Source organism: Triturus cristatus, chromosome 4_1 (genome assembly GCF_964204655.1).
Source record: "Triturus cristatus chromosome 4_1, aTriCri1.1, whole genome shotgun sequence".
Lineage (NCBI taxonomy): Eukaryota > Metazoa > Chordata > Amphibia > Caudata > Salamandridae > Triturus > Triturus cristatus.
Window position 1 is genome coordinate 291,893,191 of NC_140585.1, and position 21,090 is coordinate 291,914,280.

Here is a 21,090-nt window from a genome sequence, read left to right on the forward strand (position 1 = left end):
GTTGTTTGGGAATGTGGTTCCACAGCCTTTATGGGGATCCATTCGTAATGTAGATCACGCTGCAGAATTGGGTAACACATGGGCTAATATCATTGCTGCAGACGCTGGCCAAGTTGGTGGCGCGAAGCCTGACCCTTTGGTGGCAGAACTCCCTGGTAGAATTATTACATACATGAAAACTTTAATGCCAGCGATGCGCGTAAATTGGGATAAACTGTCCGCATGCAAGCAGAAGAAAGATGAGACAGTGTCCGATTTCTTTACAAGGTTTGAAGAAACGTTTATCGACCACAGTGGTCAAGACATGAGTAGTGAAGGTGGCCAACGGTTATTTGTGGATAAATTTGTGCAGAATCTACTTCCCGAGTTGTGTAAGAAATTAAAAGATTCAGAGAGTTCTTGGGCTGTTTCCTCTTCAGCGCAAATACTGGCTACTGCACAGTACTATGAAAATAGAGATAAAGATGAGAAGGATAGAACAGATAAGAAAACGAAAGAACTGAAAACGAAGGTCCTTTTACAGCAGGCTTATCCGCCACGTGGAGGACAGAATAATTATAGGCAAACCCAAGGTATCTATCAGCAACCCCAACAATTTCAGAATAATCAGCAAATGAATGGGTATTATCAACCACGTATCCCTGTAGGTCCCAATCAATGTTCATATTGCAGAGAGGAAGGTCATTTTAAGTATAGTTGTCCTAAATTAATGCAGCGTACCAGTAATGCGTATGGCGCAAGAGGTAGAGGTGGTCAGCAAGCTCCTAGAGGCAGAGGGCGTGGAAATGTTCCCCAGAACACGCGTCCTCTTCCGCCTCAAAATACCATAAATAGCTTTGATCAGCAAGCCAATGCCACTGGTAATACAGCTCAGTACTATAATAATGATTATTATGCAGAAGACGACAATGTGGAAGGTAATGATTACTAGGACAGCCATAGACAGAGAGAGGGAGTTGTTTCAGTACCAGTGGATCAGAGTGGACCGTATGTTAAGGTGACTACAGCAAATGTAACAGAGCCCTTTCTGCTGGATACTGGTGCTGCAAAGAGTTCGTTTATGCAATCAAAACTCCCTGGCGCGCCTTTGTCTGGCGAAATGAATGTTTCAGTAGGTTTTTCTGGCGCCCCAGTTAGGAACCCGATTTCTAGTCCTATGCGACTTTCTGTTGGACCTTGTGAGCTAAAAGCACCCCTCATCCTAACGACAGGTTGTGGTGAAAATCTGTTAGGATTAGATTTGTTGAAAAGATTGCATGCGACGCTATATTGTTCTCCCTCAGGAGTACAACCTACATTAGGTAAGGAAGTGATTTCCCCGGTGTATTTGTCTAAGAATGCAATGCCACCTGAATTGTCATCCCTTCCGGATGTCCTTTGGGCTACTGGTCCCAATGATGTGGGTCTTTTGGAAATACCGCCATACGTGGTCACTTTAAAAGCCAATGTCAGATTGCCACGTATTCCCCAGTACAAGATCTCCAATGAAGGTCAGAAAGCGTTGTTAGCGATTGTCAGTGATTTGATTAAAAAGGGTGTAATTGAAGAGACAAGAGGCAACGTTTGCAACAGTCCTGTTTTACCTGTTTTAAAACGAACGGACCGGACCCTTCACAGCCACCTGTTTACAGATTTGTGATTGATCTTAGAGAGGTAAATAAGATTGTTGTGCCACAGTTTCCAGTTGTCCCTGATATAACTGCCTTGTTAACTATGATTCCAGCCTCCGCTGCATGGTTCACAGTGATCGATTTAAAGAATGCTTTCTTTAGCATCCCAATTGCAGAGGAGAGCAGGGACATTTTTGGCTTCAGTTTAGGAGGTCGAAGCTTCCGCTTAAACGCGCTCCACAGGGCTACTGTGAAAGTCCATCAATATACAGTCAGGCTTTAAAAGCGCGGCTTGATGCACTTGTTTTACCTAGTGGCGCTATCCTTATTCAGTATGTTGACGATTTACTAATCGCCGCGGATACTGAAGAGATTTGCAAAGAAGCTACATTGTCATTGTTGCGTCATTTGTCTGCCTTTCATCACAAAGTTTCTCTCTCAAAACTGCAATATTGTCGACAAGAAGTGACCTACTTAGGTCATCTCTTATCGAAGGAGGGAAGGAAACTGACCCCAGAAAGAATTCAAGCCATTGCACAATTGAGTGTGCCAAGAACACAGAGAGAAGTGCGTGCTTTCTTGGGCATTACTTCATACTGTAGGCACTGGATACCAAATTTTTCTTTGCTGGCAAAACCTTTGTTAGCACTAACATGTAAAGACACACCGAATCCTATTCCATGGTCTGAGGAGTGTCAGAAAAGTTTTTGGGAATTACGTGATGCATTATGTTCAGCTCCTGTGTTGGGTACCCCCGACTACAGTAAGCCTTTTACATTGTATGTTCATGAAAAAGATGGTTGCGCATTATCAGTGTTAACACAGCCTTTTGGCGACAGACCGCCTCCTTGCGCATATTTTTCGTCAACCTTGGACCCGGCAGCGAGGGCATTGCCAAGTTGTTTGAGAGCCACAGCCGCAGCAGCTATGTCTATTCGACAGTCTGCTGGACAAGTGATGGATAATACATTGATTGTTATGGTTCCACATGCTGTGGACACATTGCTAAACTGGACCAAGACACAGCACTTAACTAGTGCGCGATTGTCAGGATATGAATTGACACTGTTAGCAAATCATATACACATAAAGAGATGCAACACGTTGAATCCAGCTACATTATTGCAGATTCCAGCACACCTAGATGAGATTGAGCAACACGATTGTCTGTTCAGAACAGAAGAAGAGACAAAAGGGAGAATAGATCTTAAAGATACTCCCCTGACTGAGTGTGATGGTACCTTATGGGTGGATGGTTCGTGTTTCAAGCTTCCGAATGGTGATACGACTGCTGCATATGCTATCACGACTTTGCACACGATTGTTGAGACTGCACGAGTGCCACATAATTCGGCTCAAGCAGCAGAATTGATTGCCCTTACAAGAGCATGCGTGTTGTCTGAAGGGATGAAAGTGAACATATATACTGACAGCCAGTATGCCTTTGGCGTGGCGCATAGTTTTGGGCGATTGTGGAAAGAACGTGGGTTCCTGACTTCGCATGGAGCTAAAATTCAGAATGGCAAGTTGGTGAATGATCTCCTTGAGTCACTGACCCTACCGTTACAAGTTGCGATTATGAAATGCAGTGCGCACAAGAAAGTTACTGATGATGTTGGTCGTGGTAATGCATTTGCTGATGAAATCGCGAAAGAATCAGCAAAAGATGTGAAGACTCGAATGTATGTTGCAGGCCCTGCAAGATGGGTTAATGATGTTGGAATGTGTGAAAACACGATAGAGAGTGTGAAGTCCCTCCAAGCTGAAGCCACAGAGAAAGAGTTGAGCAAGTGGAGAGAAAGTACGGGTAAATTGGATGAGAATGGTTGTTGGGTTGATTTGTCAGAACATCGGCGATGGTTGTTACCTGATGCATATGTGCTTCCAGTGGTTACTATGGCACATGGAATGGCACATATCAGTATGAAAGGAATCTGTAAGTTGTTGGCCCCAGTATGGCAGAATATTGGAATTCCCAAGTGTGCAGAGAATGTAGTCAAGAATTGTATGGTATGTTTGAAATACAACCCTGGTAGGGGAACCCCAACTCCAGCTGGTCATTTTGCGCCTCCATCATATCCATTTGAAGTTTTGCAGCTAGATTTTATCCACATGGAAAGGTGCAACAACCTGAAATATGTATTGGTTGTTGTTTGCGCTTTTTCACCAACAGGTGCATGATACTCTCCCCCAGGCCTCTGAAGCTCCAGGACACCCTATTGACCCTGGCACGTGGGTTCTCATCAAGAACTTTCAGCGAAAGAGCAACGATGAGCCCCGTTGGATTGGCCCTCACCTCGTACTTCTGTCTACAAGATCAGCTGTTCGAGTAAAGGGTAAGAAGAATTGGATTCACGGCGCCCACATCAAGAGGATCCCTTTGCCTCTACCATATGACCAGTGGGTCCAGGAGGGTATCGCTGACTCTGAAACAGACACTGTACCTCGTTTTGTACCATTTAGTGATGCACGCATAAGAGGCACAACTTCAGCGCAAGAGAGTGACGATATTTTACAAGAAGCTGTGCCACCATCAATTCGATTGGACACCACAGAGCCTGAACTCTTGTTCCAAGACCAGACAGTACCTGGCCGTTTCCGCTACAACTTGAGACCAAGGCCTATGGACAATTAAATATTCTTTTCCCTTACCCTTTTTGTTTTTGATATTATAGCTCTCCCATCTGAAGGACTTTCTTGATTTTTGTTTTTCGAACCACCATCTGGGTTCAGCCGCAGGGTCGCGGTGCCAAGACTTTGGGGTACAGGCCGAAGACGTTAGGTCAACGGTTCTGGTTGGTCTAGGGCGTTCCCTGGACTGACAGGCGTACTCCTTAGCAGAAGAGACTCGCCCGCCGCAAGCGGCACGATTAGAGGATGGAGTTTTTCAAGATGGAGAGACCCGCTGAGGAAATGAACTTTAAAGCAAAAATATGTAAAATAATGAAGAGCAAACGTTTTGTATTTTTATGTCTGTTTATATTATGTAGTATGATGGTGTTTACTGTAGGATTTGTATTCTTCTCCTCTCAAGAGCCCATTGTACCCACTGTACAGCCTATACCTCCTCCTACTGCCTCCTTGCACTCTTTTCACCCTCTGCCTGAACACGAACAAGCCAGACGATCAGAGTTTGTGAACAACTCGTTTATTCAGCTCCTGCACCAGCACCAACTAGTCATGAATACAACCAATTGCTGGGTGTGTGGGCTAATGCCACATACCATTAACAAGGGTATTCCTTATCTAGTGCTGCCGTTTAGTTACAATGGATCATCATGGGCATTCCAGACCATGTTTCTTTTTGCATTAGATGCCTACTCCCCGCGACAGCCGCGTTCCATCAGACCTAGCACAAATAATAAAGCTTTAATGAAAGGAGTTGCCGATATGAGCGGCGATATCGACGCATACTCATCTATTCCCAAGGATGAAATGCGAGCTTATGTAGGGTGGAACGCGACGGGGTATAGTATTAGTCTGGGTGAAAGACAGCGAAAAAACTCATCCCCAATTTGTGTCGTACCCCACATAGGTCGGTTCTGTTTACAAGGTAATGGTCAGAATCCAAGAGCTCAACTGGGGAAAAGTGACTGTACTGAAACGTACACTTTTCCATCACAGTTTTCCACCTGCGTTTTTGGCTGCCAAGGGTACATATTTTGTCTGCAATGACCGAGCATATACATGGTTGCCCCCTGATTTCTCGGGCACATGTTATATTGCAAATCTGCTACCGCCGACATTTACTGCTGCCTCTGACTATCACAAGACCAGAGTTGTAAGAGGCGTGATTAGTAAGGAGGATACTGCCGGTCAGGAAGCGGGAGATTTCTTTTTGGGTTTCCTGCCGTTTTGGGGTCCGATGGTCAATAGTAGGAACCTGAGACAACTGACTCGTGTGGTTGAATCCACTGTTAATGTAACGGCTGGTGCCCTTGGTAATTTGACAGCTGAGCTCCAAGCGGATCGCCTCATGACTTTGCAGAACCGCATGGTTCTAGACGTTATACTTGCAGACCGCGGTGGGGTATGTAAGGTTATCCAATCTAGCTGTTGCATTTTCATACCAGATAACGCTCCAACAGTTTATCAAGCCATCTCCAAACTGCATAAAATATCTGAATCCATACACGTGGATAAAGGAGATTGGTCACTGGTGGGGTGGTTCTCGGAACTGATATCTGCCTGGGGTTGGAAAATTCTGATGGTCAATGGAATGATCTTAGCCATTCTTTTCCTGTTCTGTCTGTGCATACAGTGTGCTCCTGCGATATGTGGCCTCTGTGCTACATTATGTGTAAGGAAACCTGTATCGAGGGACGAGCTAAGTAATAGGATGATGCTACAGCAACATCTCCATGACTTTGTGAATATTGACCTAGACTCGGATTGAAATGAGTATAGTTATTGCCTATGTAAGGGCAAAAGGAGGGTCTGTGGTACTTTGAAATTTGGGACCGCGTGGGAGGCAGGGCCCTACCCCTGTCTATTCCGGTATTAGCGAACCGCGTATGGTCAATGCGGTATGTACAAGTGCTTTGTATAACGTTTTAGCGATAAATGCACTGTGTATATGATATTATACATTGACTACGTGGGTTCCATCTTAGAGCGGTGGCCATCTTATGGTTGCCCTCACATAGGCTACACATTACAAACAAGTACGGGACTTTATAACACATGTACTTTCTGTTTGACTTCTCTGTGACCCGTGCAGCTTGGCTCCGCTGCCCCAGGTCAGTCCGGTCTCACGAGCTCCCCGTCCTACGGCCACCTGCGATTAGCATCAGGGTTTGACACACCATAAAGCCTTTTCATCCCACACGAGCCTCCGGCTAATCTCTTTCACACCTGACTCTTCCTGCTTTATGGCTTGTTTTCCAAACAGGAGATGGCTGTGTTTATTGGGGCCTGTTGATATCTGATGTGGGATCTGAGCCTCGCTGGGTAAATAATTGTGGGCTGGCTAAACTGGAATGTGGGATGGTCATCATGACTCTGCCTTTTCGTTTGTAATGGATACATGTAGATGACCATATCGTACAACAAGGAATGTATGCCTGAAGCATGATATTTTGTATTTAAGGAGAAGCCCGTTTCTGTAACTTTAAGCAGTCTCCTGAGAACATACATTGTGTTGTACTTCTCGGATACCTGTAATTGGTCTGCAGCCAATAAATCGATCTTTGACTTCACCTAGAAGACTCTGTGTTTCTGTAGGTCTGAAACAGGAAGAACCCGAAGTCTTAGGGTGTGTACCCCTGCACCGCTGGGCTTTAAATTCCCCAGTACTTCAATTATTAACATCCTCAGAAGCTAGAGTGGGGGGGTTGTACAATAGCGGCTTCATAACCGCAGTCTTCTAGGAGCACGGGACCTTGCGTGACTGAAAGATTGGTTAAACTAAAAAATAGAGTCAGAGAACATTTACTGTGCTTTCGTAACTTTAGCTGTATTAAAAAAATCTTTGGGTGAACCAGACGCCTTTTCTGATAAAATAGTTGAACTAACCTCCAGAGCGGAGACATCAGATAGAGTCAACAACGATTTAGTAGGACAGCCAAGTTCGTATTTTGTAGAGATAGAGTGAAAGAAACAGTACCTTTACTGAGGTCAGTTCGGATATTTGTGATTTTAGTCACAAAATGAGCTGCCATCTTGCAACACATTTTGTGCTGAGAAACTTTGGTGGTTTTGTTTGAAATGGAAGCAGCCTTATGAAGACGTTAAAAGGTTCTTTTGGAAGGTTAGAAGAGTTTAAAAAAAGTCTGTATCAGTAAAGTACCTACTTTCTGTCAGGGAAATCTTAGACTTCTATTCAACTAATATCGACAGATAGACCCGCTTATCCTCTAAAGCATAGGAGATGTTTTTGAAATGCTAGATCTTTGCTAAAACAAGAATTGCGTTGGTATTTACTGTTTGGTGCCTGCTTAAATGTTCTAGAAGGCATTTAGTAAGGTTGTTTTTTAATCTGGGCACAAGAATAATAATAATAATAATAATAATAATAATACTGAAGCTTATAAAGCGCGACAGCTACCCCTAGCAGGGGTGTCCCGGCGCTGGAACATCAGGTAAAAAATAGCGTCAGAGATGGTAGAAGGCTAACCGCCCTTTATTAATCTGCCCTAAAGAGCCACGTCTTCAAAGCCGTGCGAAAACAAGTTTCTGAAACCGCCTGCCGCAGGTGACCTGGCAGAGCATTCCACAGTAAGGCCGTTCAGACCGTGAATGTTCTGCCACCCATGCGTGATTTCACAAAGCGTGAGGTTCGTACCAATACATGGGAATTAGATCGCAGCGCACGATTTTGCTTGTAAAAACACAGTCTTTCCTTCAGATATCTCTGGCATTTTCCATTCAAAGCCCGATAGGCCAATGTCATGGTCTTAAATATGATTCTTTTCTCCTCTGGCAACCAGTGGAGCTTCTGAAGATGCGGAGAGACATGGTGTCGAAACGGTATACGACACACCAGTCCCGCAGCCGCATTCTGAATCATCTGAAGGCGCTGAATGGCATATTTGGGAAGGCCAAGATACAGGCCATTGGCGTAGTCTAGCCTAGATGTAACTCTGGCATGTACTACTGATTTGCTGCAGTCTTCCGGTAAAAAGTGCAAAACTTTCCGGAGATTTTTTAATTTGCTGAAACAGATTACAGAAACCTGCTGTATTTGCGCTAGGAAGGAGAGGTCAGACTCCCATCTCACCCCCAAATTTCGAATCCATTTGGCGGGGGAAGGCGGTGGCCCCATTTCTGCCGGCCACCATAAGTCTGCATCTGGGACTGGGCCCTGCCCAAAAAACAAAACTTCTGTCTTCCCAGCGTTGAGCTTTAATTTATTAGAGTTCATCCAAAGAGCTATGTCGCGCAAGCAACCTTTAAAATTCTTAAAAATATCGGCCGTCTGCTCCTTGAATGAGAAAACCAACTGGGTGTCGTCAGCGTAGAAAATCTCTTTCACTCCCCAGTTGGCAATCAGAGAGAACAATGGGGCTAGGTAAAGGTTAAAAAGTAGAGGGCTCAAGGCTGAGCCCTGAGGGACACTGCACCAGAGCTGTTTTGGATTGGATTCATATGGCTTAAGAGCAACTCTCTGAGTGCGCCTACACAAATAGGATGTTAGCCAAGTCAAAACCACCCCCCCAAAGCCCACATCTTGTAGTCTCTGGACCAGTATGTTGTGGTCTACGGTGTCGAAAGCCGCGGACAGATCCAGGAGCACCAGCAATGCTGACGCTCCTGAATCCAGCGACCACCTTACCGACTCTGCTACCTCAAGGAGAGCGGTCTCCGTGCTGAAGCCTGCCCGAAAACCAGACTGTGTGTCATGCAGAGCACCACTCTGTTCAATAAAAGTGGTCAGTTGACACTGAACCAACTTCTCCAGCATTTTACCTGGGGCTGGAAGTAGAGAGATGGGTCTACGGTTGCTTAGATCATCTGGGTCCCCATTAGGTTTATTTCTCAGGGGGAGAAGTGTCGTATGTTTCCATTTATCGGGAAAGATGCCCATTTCCAGGGAGGAGTTCCATGTATGAAGTAGCACGCCCATCAGGGAAGAAGATAGCATATTCCACAGTTTGGGCGGGCATGGATCATCTGGAGCACCTGAGCGGCATATATGAATAACAGCTAGAGCATCCTGAGGTGAGGAAGTTGATGAGCATAGATGCCTCTGCCACAGCTGGGGATACATCCGCTACCATAGTTGCCTCAGATGGCACAAAGTTGTCATAAACCTTTAAAATTTTATTATCAAAATGACTGGCAATTTTTTCACACAAGGCTAGAGATGGTCTCACTTCAGTCTCTACGCCTTGGGTTTAAAAAAGTATTGGACTAATTTAAAAAACCTCACTACAGGACTGGTCTGCGTGCTGGATGCGAGCAACGAGATAATCCCGCCTGGCTGCTTTTATATCTTTATGAAAATCTTGTAATGCTTTTTTATAGGACGCCTTGGCTAAATCACAGTAGCTCCGTCTCCACTGGCGTTCCAGTCTTTTACACCTACTTTTTGTATCTTTGAGGACATTAGAAAACCAGGGAGCAGTGGGGGACAGTCTGGTAGATTTCACTACTCTGACCGGCGCAACTGACTCCACCGCAGTAGCAATCCATTGATGTAAAGAGACTGCATCTGCATTAGGGTCAGAAGATAGACAGGGATGAGTGTCCTGCAAAATGGCGCTTAATACTGGTTCGGTCAAGTTATTCCAAGTTCCCTTGGCTTGCCCCAGATTGGGCACAGTAATCACAAAAGGGATCAGATGGTGATCTGACCACGTTAGAGGGGCCGGAGTCTCCATATTGATGTCAGAGAGATTGGAAAAAACTAGATCTAAGAAGGACCTTATATTTATCCTGATCTAACTTATAGTCAAAGAAAGGACCTTAGGAATTTATTCGGTGTATGTAATTCAAAGGAAAAAATGTTCCATTCACGGATAGTCACCATTTGTTTGGCTGCATTTGCATTTGAGTGGGAGGGGCTTATACACTTTTAACTTTAACAGAAAAGAAAATAGCATAAAGGTCTGACCAAGGCAAAATCAAGTCCCATTTGTGGATGCATGTGCACTGAGTAGATACAAAGACTCATCCAACTGGTCACCTGAAGTACGAAGGGGGCCCTGACTGAGAAGGGACAAATAAAAAAAAAAGATAAATCACCAAGCAGTCTACTGCTACCAGATTCTGAATATTCGGCCAATAACTGAAATCACCTAACACAATATCACGTAAATGAGGGCTTCTGAATTATCTCCAATTGTATCTGGTGGACAGTAGGTGATGAAGATATTTAAAGTTCACGTTTTAAAATCTCGTTGAGCAAATCAAAAACAATCCAGTAAAGGACTTGAAAATCAGGAGGATCTGATTTTAATTGAGGATTTCTACAAGGTCGCAACTCCACCTCTTTTTTGTTACCAACACATTCGGTACATATTAATGTAAGGCTCAGTGGGAAGAGCTCATCAGGCGCCCAGTTCTACGGCGCTAACCATGTCTCAGTTGTACAACACACCCTGATTTTATGGGAACAGCAGAGGTCTGCTACTTCTGTCCTATGTTTTACTGCCGATCTCACATTACTAAGCAAGAAATGTATGCAGTGACCATCACAGGGGCAGTAAGTATTCGAGGATGGTGTGAGAGCTTTAGGTACTGAAATAAGTGACTTGGAAGATGTTTCTCCTTTAAAGAGGTACACTTACCAGTAGCGAGTCTATGGGGGTGGAGGGGTTCATAAACTTGTCACAACTCTGCTGTAGTATATTTCACTGATGAGTTATCATTCATAGCATCTAAAAGACTCTCAGCGGGCAGCATGGCTGGCGGAGTGTAGGTGGGGACGGGTGGACAGCCTTGCATCTGGCATGCCGCTGGCACACCCGCCCTCTGCATGGATATATACAGTTTGTTGCTGGCCTTAATGTGATGTGGGGGAGGTCCATGTTAGGAACCCTCTGCTCCTGAGGTTGCTTGAGGCTTTTCCTGTACCGCAGCCTTTTTTACCTCGGGTCGCTCTCAGCTGGAGCGGCCCCATTCCCAGCACCCCTGGCCCACCAGTCCCTATGCCTAGGTCCCTACTACAGAGAATAAGCAAGGGGAAGGAGGGTGCTTCTTGGGCACGCCTCTACTGGGTGGGGGCAGGTTGGTGCTGGTTAGCTTTCTTTGGGGGCACAAGTCAGGTATCAGGCACATTAGCATCGGCTGGTCGCTGCTGTCAGACAAAAAGCTCTTCCACTCTAAGATGGGCCCCAACTTACAACAATCTGGTAGAGGATTATTTTTTCCCCTGACTGTAATGGTGCCAGAGAGATTATTTTACTTTTGTTAGAATGCCGGCAGAAGACATCTTCTTTCCCATGTATGACAATTGTATTTAGTTTTACCTGACACTGCCCTGACAGCTCACAGCTTGCCAGCAGTCATGTCAGAAATACAAATCTACGTAACATTTGGGCTTAATGCTGCCACTGCACAGCACCATTGGGGTCAAAATTAAAAAAGGCAGTTAAGAGTATGAAAATTTATTTTAATTTGAATGGTGATAGAAACATACCGGGTGGAAATCACTGAATGTGGAAGACCTCTGATTTTACATTTATCAAACGTTAGGACTGATTTGTAGTTTTGCAGACAAGGTACTCCATCGCAAAGGCGACAGAGTACCCTGTCCGCCAAACCCTCGGTCCACCGGCCCTATTTTGAGTCAGGCGGATAACCAGGTTTACATCAACAGAGTAAAATGTCTTTTGTTGACGTAAAATGTCCAATTGTAAGCCATCAGCCTGTCCGCCCTATTTAGAGTGGGAAGTTGGATTACTTTATTTAGTGTCCGTCACTGCCAAAAATATCCTAGCGTGAGGGAAAGTGAAAATAAAAGTATGACTCTCAAACCACAGGAGTAAACTCACATATTGTTGGGGCCAATAGTGCTTTTTCTTTTCCAAAAACAAACTCATACGTTTAAAAGTCTGGTGACACCTATGATGGATGCTCACCAAGCTTTTAAATGGCTTTGAATGAACCGCCGTGACGGTGGTTTATGCCAACCCATGATGTTCACCACTGGGCTGGATGTGAATTTGGCAGTTGGAATAAAGGCAGGGTGGCAGACGTAAAGTCCTCCGCCACCCTGACTGCCTTTATTCCGTCTGCCAAACTCTAAATCGGGCACTTTATTACGTACATTATCACGGAATGGCCTCTGGACAAGGAAGTGCATAATATTGATAAAGGTTGTGGCTGAGAACCTAGGGGATGGTGGTTACATTAACCGCAAAGTCGTGAGTGTTTGATGGCATAGACTTAACTATTCATAACATTTGTTATTTGTAGTAATTTTTAATACCACCAAATCCTCTGCCTAAATTAAATCATGCATTTATCTACCTGCCTAGTAGTAAATGTGAACCATGAAATAGATGCCTCGGCATGTAAGATACATATAAACTCAACACAACTGGGGCCAGCAAGCAGAAGTGCTTCATATCATTTTTTATAGGATTTTTTCTGTGCACTGGCTCCCGGAACTAGCAGAACCTGCGTTCTGATTATGTAAAACATGTACATATGTTGGGTGAGAAACGTTGCGTACTTTGTTTCACGGTTTCAGTCTAGCCACTCCGACGAACGTGGCGCAAAGGTCCACAAAGCAGCAACATATTTGCTGCTCCTTTGTAACCCGACTTCTGGTCCACCTGAGAAGCAGGGGCGGTTCCTGCATTAGAGGGTTGAGTAATTGCCCCACTCATATTTTAGCCCGCCTATTACAAATCAATAAATAAATACACTTTATTCAAACAAACTTCCAACTTTATTGGATTTTTTGTGTCCGCTGCAGTCAACCTTTAGCCCCTGGTGGTTTCTGTTTGTGGATCTGAAGGGGGTGAGGCTTCAATAACACCAGTGACCACCAGTATACATCGAGCGCAGTAGCGCAAGACCCCTAGCTTAGGGCTACAAAGTGTGCATGTGAGGTTGGAAGGCTGCCTTCCTCCAGCCAGACCGACATGCGCACTAAGGCCTCTCTCCAGCTTCACACTAGGAGACCGAGGGTTGATCAAAGCCGCAACCCCCGGTCTCCTAATGAGTGGTGAGTTTACCTGCTCATGCCAATTCTGGCGCTGCTCTCTGCATGGGAGCCCATTATAAACAATGGGGTAACCCTATTAAGTCCTTGGACCTGGTTATTGATTGATATAGAGAACAATGGTCCTTGACCAATAATTCAAGAGGAACTTATTTTGTTTAACACAATAATCAGTTTAAACATTTCAGAGCTAGTTAATGTCAGCTCACAGTTTATATTGAACAATTTGGATTTGCACAAATATAGAAGATGTGCAACAACCAATTTAAAAAACAATTAATATGTATTCAATTGATAAAAGACATAGCATGGTTCAGAAAAATGGAGAGGGTTGTAAAAGGAAAAAAGGTTGTCCCAAGGGGAATGTGTAAAGGAGTGCTCAAGGGTGTCAAAAAATTCAAGGTATAGGGGGACATAGAGTTTTAAAGACTGTACATAGAACTGATACTGAATAAATAGTTTGTTGTAGCCTGGCCAATCACAAGATAAAGTTTGGCAATTCACAATTTTTTTAAACCCTTGAGCGCTCCTTTACACGTTCCCCTTGAAACAACCTTTCTTCCTTTTACGACCCTCTCCATTTTTCTGAACCATGTTGTGTCTTTTATCTATTAAATAAATATTAGTTGTTTTGTAAATTGGTTGTTGCACATCTTCTATATTTTTGCAAATCCAAATGGTTGAATATAAACTGTGAGCTACATTGATGACATCTTTTTTATCTGGACCGGTGGAGAGGACACACTGTCAGAATTTCTACAATGGCTAAACCTCACAGATCCAAATCTAAAGTTCGCTGCCCATAGTCATACTGCAGAAGTTGAATTTCTAGACATTATAATTAGAAATCAGGAAGTCTGGAAGTTGACTTACATGTAAAACCGACTGCAAGGAATACTTAATTACATTTCAAAAATGTCCATCCTAGAAGCCAAAAACAAAGCATTCCCTTTTCCCAGTTCTTAAGGGTTAGACGCAACTGCTCTAATCTATCTGATTTTGACAAACAAGCAGTCGATATGAAAATAAAATGTTTAGAAAGAGGAAACCATCACAGACTCATCAGAGAGTCTTATAAACGTGCCATATTTTATGATAGGGACGACCTACTAAGAACAGTGAGGCGACCTGAACAAAAACAACTAGTGTGTATAACTAAACACTCGACATTGAATACCAAAGTGAAACACATAATCAATACCAACTGGCATATTTTAAACTGTGATTCTGCCAATACCAACACACTAGAGAAGCCCCTATACACATATCGCAGAAATAAAAATCTTAAAGATATCATGGTGCACTCTAGGTTTAAAGGTCCAATCTTAGTCAACCATTCATTCATAAATCTTTTAATGGTGATTTTCCCATTAAAGGAACAACTAGATGTACAAAATGTAAATCTTGTGACTCAATAATACCTGGAGAAACATTAATCCATAATGGATTTAAAATCCAAGCGACCAACATGTGGAATTGTAGAACACAAAATGTGATCTACTTAATTCTCTGCCCATGCCAATTTGGCTATGTGGGAGAAACCTCGAGAGCCATACACACCAGAATAGCAGAATAAAGACAAAAAAAACTAACGGCTCCTCTTGTGAAACATTTTCTAGACTTGCAACACAAATCAGAAGAGATTCGGTGGCGCATCTTTGAAAAAATTAATATTCAAGATGACAATGGCGGCATGAAAGTTCGCAAAAAACGCGAAGTTTTTTGGATTATTTCATTAGACACCTTCAGGAATGGTCTGAATAGCGATCTACTTCGGGAAAATGCCATCATTTAACTATCTAAAGTAAGTACATATGTAGATTTAGCCGTTCACTATTCCAAAATTATTGCTCCCTGATTAATCTGTGGAAATTAATACGTTTCTAAGGTTAATCACAAACTAATACAGAGACTTAGAATGAATAAATAACATCTATAACCTTTCCAGGTATGTGACATCTCTGTAATAGACAATATTTAAAGAACAAAATTGCTCTGCCATTGCATTGTTTTATAGATGTATAAAATATCAGGAAGGAAACAAATATCGGAGATTAACTTTACTTGTGGCCTTTATTTCACATTAAAACAAAAGACAGTTGACAGTCTAGAGTTATCAGGCCAACATAATGGAGACCTATAGTCACAGCCAACTAGGTGCGATTAGCGTCTACTGTTGTTAGATGATGCTATTATGATCTGGCTGTATATAGATTTGGCCTTCAGTAATTCATATCACGTAGCACGTATTGTGAATAGCGTCGCACGTCTCGTTGTGACGTAATGTTGACGCTGCACCGGAACTGCGAAAATCGTGCTTGCCGGCTCTATTTAAACTCCGTCAAGATATATCGCATTGTAATCCTTCATCTTCTGATATCTACCCTCCACGCCAGTTGCTTATCGGATCGAGGCAGTCGACCCATGGAACAATGCAATTAAGGTGAGTAGAATATATAGGACCCCGCTAAGATTTTATAACATAGTGTGTCCGTATTGAACAGACTTTCAGTTGCCGCATGGTTTGAAACGTAACTTAATCGTGTCCGTATTCATGGGACTTTAGTAATAATATTCAAGTTTGCAGCACTCAATAATTTGAAGATGTAGGCACCTCTAGCGAATGCTGGCATATCAACCAAAACAAATACATAAAGACCAAGCCACAGACTTTAACCAATATAGTCTGGAACCATATCAATAGCATAATTTTAACGTCTGTGGTAGGTCTATTCATGGTAGACTACTGATGCTGTATCGCCCCAGATAGAAACTACAGCTATATACATTAATCTGCTCAAGATAGGATACGTCTTACCTTTATTTCTCTCCTATTAGGGAAAATAATCGCTTTTGCACACATCCGCCATCCATACGGCATGCTACTTTGGATCTATACCTGTGAAATGTATATTTCATAAGCCAGGTACTTTTGGGCTACTCTAATTAAATTTGATTATAACGTTCAACTGAGAGTGAAGAAAATGTGATGTAATCCTAAACTCTTTAGTTATAGATCCATATTAAAATACAGAGCATTACTCTATATCCCTAAGAAACTTCATCTGATCTTCAGAAGTGATTAATGTTACCACATTCTGGTTGGACCTTCAATAAGATAAAAGGTATTCACTTTTTAACTTAAAAAGTTCTTTAACCATCTCTTATATAAAAATAAAGAACCTGATTATAAATGACAACCTGTTATACATTCACAGGTTCTCAGTCTTATTGGAGTATTTTAAAATTACAATTTCCTGGCATTCTTCATTCATGGCGATAAGATAATAAGTAAGCATTTTAAAGAATACCCCTCATCACATTGGGTGCCATATATGCTAGACTGGAACGTTTGGTGTCCACTACCCTTTTACCTCCCATACTATCTTCTTTACATTTTAAACATCCTTCCTATTCCTTTTTCCTCTATTTTCTACCCCATTTTTTAATTTGTAATTCATGTTTTAGATCTCTTCTTCTAAAAGGACTATAAAATGAAGGTATACAATGTCAATCAATATGCTTATTTTTTATGTTGCAGTTAAATGATGTAACTTAAACATATAGTTTTGATTACAAAATTGAATAATGATAATGTAAACTAGTGTTTAGTATATGTTTTTTATTAATTTCAGGATTTGTGGCTTTTCCTGACGAAGGCGTACTTTACGCTGAAACGCGGGTCGAAGATTAAGTATTTTGCCACAGGAGTGTCCCCTTTTTAAAAAAAATTGTTTTTTAATGAGATTCTTGTAATAAATGACAACATTACTGTATGTTTGTATTGAACAATATGGTTTTTACACTTTGTGATATTTGAGATGTAAAAAATAAAAACATTTTTGTACTTTTTAATTACTTTGTTGTTACATTTAGTTACCTTCACTTGACACTTAAAACTAAGAAATATTCTATATATAATCATTGCCTAGCAAGTTATTATTTCATTGTGTATTGCCCTGTCCTAGGAATTTTATTTCTATCACATCAGGGGGTCCTAGTTACTTACAAGATATAAACTGTGAGCTGACATTTGCTAGCTCTGAAATGTTTAAACTGATTATTGTGTTAAACAAAATAAGTTCCTCTTGAATTATTGCTCAAGGACCATTGTTCTCTGTAACCATCTCTGCATGGGAGCAGCGTCTTGATTGGCTGAGAACAGGGGTTGCTAGGCCTAAGTTTAGGTTCTTGTGCAGTGTGTGAGGAACTGCAGGGAAAGTGAGGCTCTGTCCAAGCATGACCAATCATTGTATGGCTTATTGTGAAGCCATGCTGTGAATGGTCATTTCTTTTCCAGCTTTGGGAATCACAAGATTGAATGCAGATTAAGATCTCAGGGATCTGTTGGGTACATACCATAGACATCTCTGTTTAAAGTATTCAGGTCCTGAGCCATGCAGTGCCTTAAAGGCAAGGCTGAGGAACTTGAATTCCAACCGTTTTTTTTTTAGTAAGCCAGTGCAGCAATGGTAGAACATGAGATACTGACTGATGTTAGGGGATGGCCAACAGCCCAGGCACCTGCATTTTGAAAAAATCTTTTTCTGAATGTTAAAAAAGAGGGCACCGCAATTGTCAATTTGTGACAATATAGGTGTGGAAATCACAGCTTTCTGCAGGTCCTGTGGAATAAACGGAAAGGTTTTCCTGAGTGTTTTAACATAAAGAAACACAAAGTAATACTGGAGATTACTTGGCCTTCAAAGGAGAGCTTGTCATCAAAATTAACTCCTAGATTGTTTATCTTGGTAACTGGGAGGGGAGATCACCTATCTCCTGTGGCCACCATTTGGGAGACCAAAAAGATGTATTTCCTGCCTCCCTCTGTGCAATCGGCATTAGAAAGGGGATGTCGCTGTTGGCGATTAAAACAAACGCTTCTCCAAGTGTGGTTTGTTGATCTATGACACTATCAGCCCCCGATTTTTCTTTTCCTTACATCATGACACTTCGAAACACTCTCCGCCTGCTCTACTGTGCCAATCTGTTGGGTGAAATGGTTACCATGAAGGTTATAAAAGAGTCGAGTGCTGTGCACCTACCACACCACTAATGTGCGTCTTCCACAAAAAAGAGGCTTTAAGATCTTTGTGGTAAGATATGTAAAGGCAGTCATCCGTTCCAGGGCTTCAGCAGCCTTGGTTCATTTATTTCGCCTCTTTCCAGACCCTTCTAAAGGCCTGCTGAGCACTTTATACGATCATTCTATAAGACCAAGATATAAAATATAAACAAGCATTTGCAATGCAATAGGTCTCGCATTTACGAGAGTTAAAGCTATTGTCATTTACAATGGCAATAGCTCAAACTCTTGTTAATACAACACCTATTTCACGTCAAAGAAGCGGCTGCCATTGTACGGGGCTGCTTGAAAGTGAAAGCGCATGGCACGGTGAATGTTAGGAAAGCACGGCCTGCCTGCAGTAGGAGAAACTCATATAAGAGAATCATACTTACAGACTAAAAAAAAAAAGAACTACAAATGGTTCTGTCGGATGACCAATTTCTTAGCATTTCATAATAAATATGTACATGTTTATTATGGAACGCTAAGAAATGGGTCACCCGATAGAACAATTTGTAGTACATTTTTTAATCGCCCAGGTTCTGAGGGACACGGGGCGACCCCATTACAGTTCATGTACAGACTAAATTAGACATACCGTGTTGCAACAGAAGTAAAAGGGCCAGTCGCCATGGGAGGGTACAAATGAAGACACAGCAATACTAAGGAGGAACTAACAAGCCTATTAAAGAATCAGAAGCCAACATTTACGAAGGACATTGACACAAGCCAGTGAAAAATATGGGCGGAGAGTGGGCGGGACTTCAATTACAAACTCCAATACAGCATGCCTCGCAGAGCAGCACATACGCTGCCCAGGCTCAAACTAAAAAAACATCTGCCGTCTGTCTGACTGTTTTTAGCCTTTGACAGACTCCATTGTCCTCAATATTTTAACTTGTGTAAGCCGCATCGGCAAACTATGAGCCTATTTAGGACTCAACTTCTATAAAGTGTGTCACTAAAATCCCAAACCAATCTGTGTGCTCGCTGTCAGTGTCTTTATGGTCTGACACATGGCTGGCAGCCTATAAGCAGGGGCGCTTTGGAATGCAATCGATAACATTCGAGCCGTTTGTCAGGTCATGAAAACATACCATCTTAAGCACAGATGTACACAAATGGCAATGCCTCGGTGTGTGGAAGTAACTGGTTGTGTTTTTTAAATGGATGCTGAAGGTGCTGTTCCAGTTGGATTGATCGGATCCTGGCTGAAGAACGCAACGTCATTCGTTCTGTCCACCCGGGCACCTTATTATCAGCTCAGGATAGCACCACTGCCACTGCCACGTCCACGCGCTCACACATGGCGGGGAACGGTGGGGGCCATATTGTGATCACGGGAAAACAATGCTCCTCTGTGCGCTAATAACATTGAAGCGGACATTCAATTCAGAGCATTCAGTCACTTAGACCGTAAGTGCTTTCAAAAAGTACATATTTTAAATAAAATAATTATTAACTTTCTACACGTAGCTTGTCCATGAAATGCATCATTTTAGTGTGAAATAATGATCCCCCTGCCATTTGTAAAATATTTAGCTTTCCCCGACTTTGAACCAAGAGAGAATTTGGGATTTGTAGTTCTCTTTGCGAGAAAGGGCTTTACAAAGCACCAGGCTAGAATGTCTGTATGCTTCACAAGTCATGCCTCACGGGTGGGGCTCTGCAAATGCCATGAACACAAATTACCCATTAAAATTCCAATCCCTAGGCAAACCTTTCTTCTAGCCGAAATTGGAATTCTGGGTAGTGTCACGAACAACAACGCACACCCGTAATTCCCCTGATTCACTTCTGAGGGCCAAACCTGCCAAGATTTATTGGAGGAAAACCTGTGATAAAATCTGATGCAAGTGGAATTTAGGGCATAAAACCACATACATTTAACATGTAATTCCTCATTCCCCAGAAGAATTATCATATGAAATCTTTATTGATGTCATACTACATTTTCACAATTGCTTTGTTAACCGTCTTGCTTTCGCAAACTTGCTTGAAAATGCACCATTTGCCCATTCTCTTTTCAAACTTTTCTCTGGTGGAACCCACCCCGATCCCCCCCCTTGCCCAACGAACCCTCTTTATGCCAGTCGGGTTCGCTTTTACGCTTGCCACAGGGCGTTCATCAGGAACTTTTACACCTTACCACTTTCAAATGTCACCAGCCGCCACTGGTGAGAAGGCACAAAGCGCTGCTGCCGGTTGCCACAACCATGCCCGAGTTTCACTACTCACTCTTCAACCCCCTGCATGACTAACTTTGCAAATATCTTGGTAGCGCCCTCCAAAAGTGACATCAGCCTCTCTACCGCCATGTCAGCAGGCTCACCTTGTTTGAAAAGAGGGTGTATTAAAGGAACTTGCCGCGGTACTGGAACACCGGTTGGTACATTTCGGTTTGCTGGACAGTCCACTCATGGTGTCATTCTACGAAGACATCCCCAGGTGGGACGAGACGGAAGCCTGTTCTCCATGTCTAGTCCATATCTGGCTTGTTTGTGGAATGGTCACCTAAGAGTGAGAGAAAACTGCGCCATCAATAAAGGGGTCACAATAAGGATGAATTAACTCGGCTGGTACGTTTCATTCAAGCTTGCTCCAGAGAGAGAGGGAGAAAGAGAGATGGAGGGAGCGAGATAGAGAAAGAGACAGAGAGAGAGAAACAACAAATCTAGAGAGGGGGGACTTAGAGTGTGTGCAGGTAAGGGAGACGGAGAGAGAAACAAGAAGAGAGAAAAATGACAGCCTGGCAGAGTGAGCGAGGCAGTGTGCGAGACAACACAAAGTGAGAGGCA

General features: G+C 42.8%; 1 protein-coding gene across 1 annotated transcript in view; it reads right to left on the reverse strand.

Moving 5' to 3' along the window:
- Window positions 1–21,090, reverse strand: part of GPR19 (G protein-coupled receptor 19) — a 154,609-nt gene that overhangs the window by 9,903 nt on the left and 123,616 nt on the right. The window contains exon 2 of the mRNA XM_085650536.1: window positions 20,625–20,806. Coding sequence (XP_085506662.1) covers window positions 20,625–20,713 — 89 coding nt within the window. The 5' untranslated portion in view covers window positions 20,714–20,806. The remainder of the gene's footprint in view (window positions 1–20,624; window positions 20,807–21,090) is intronic.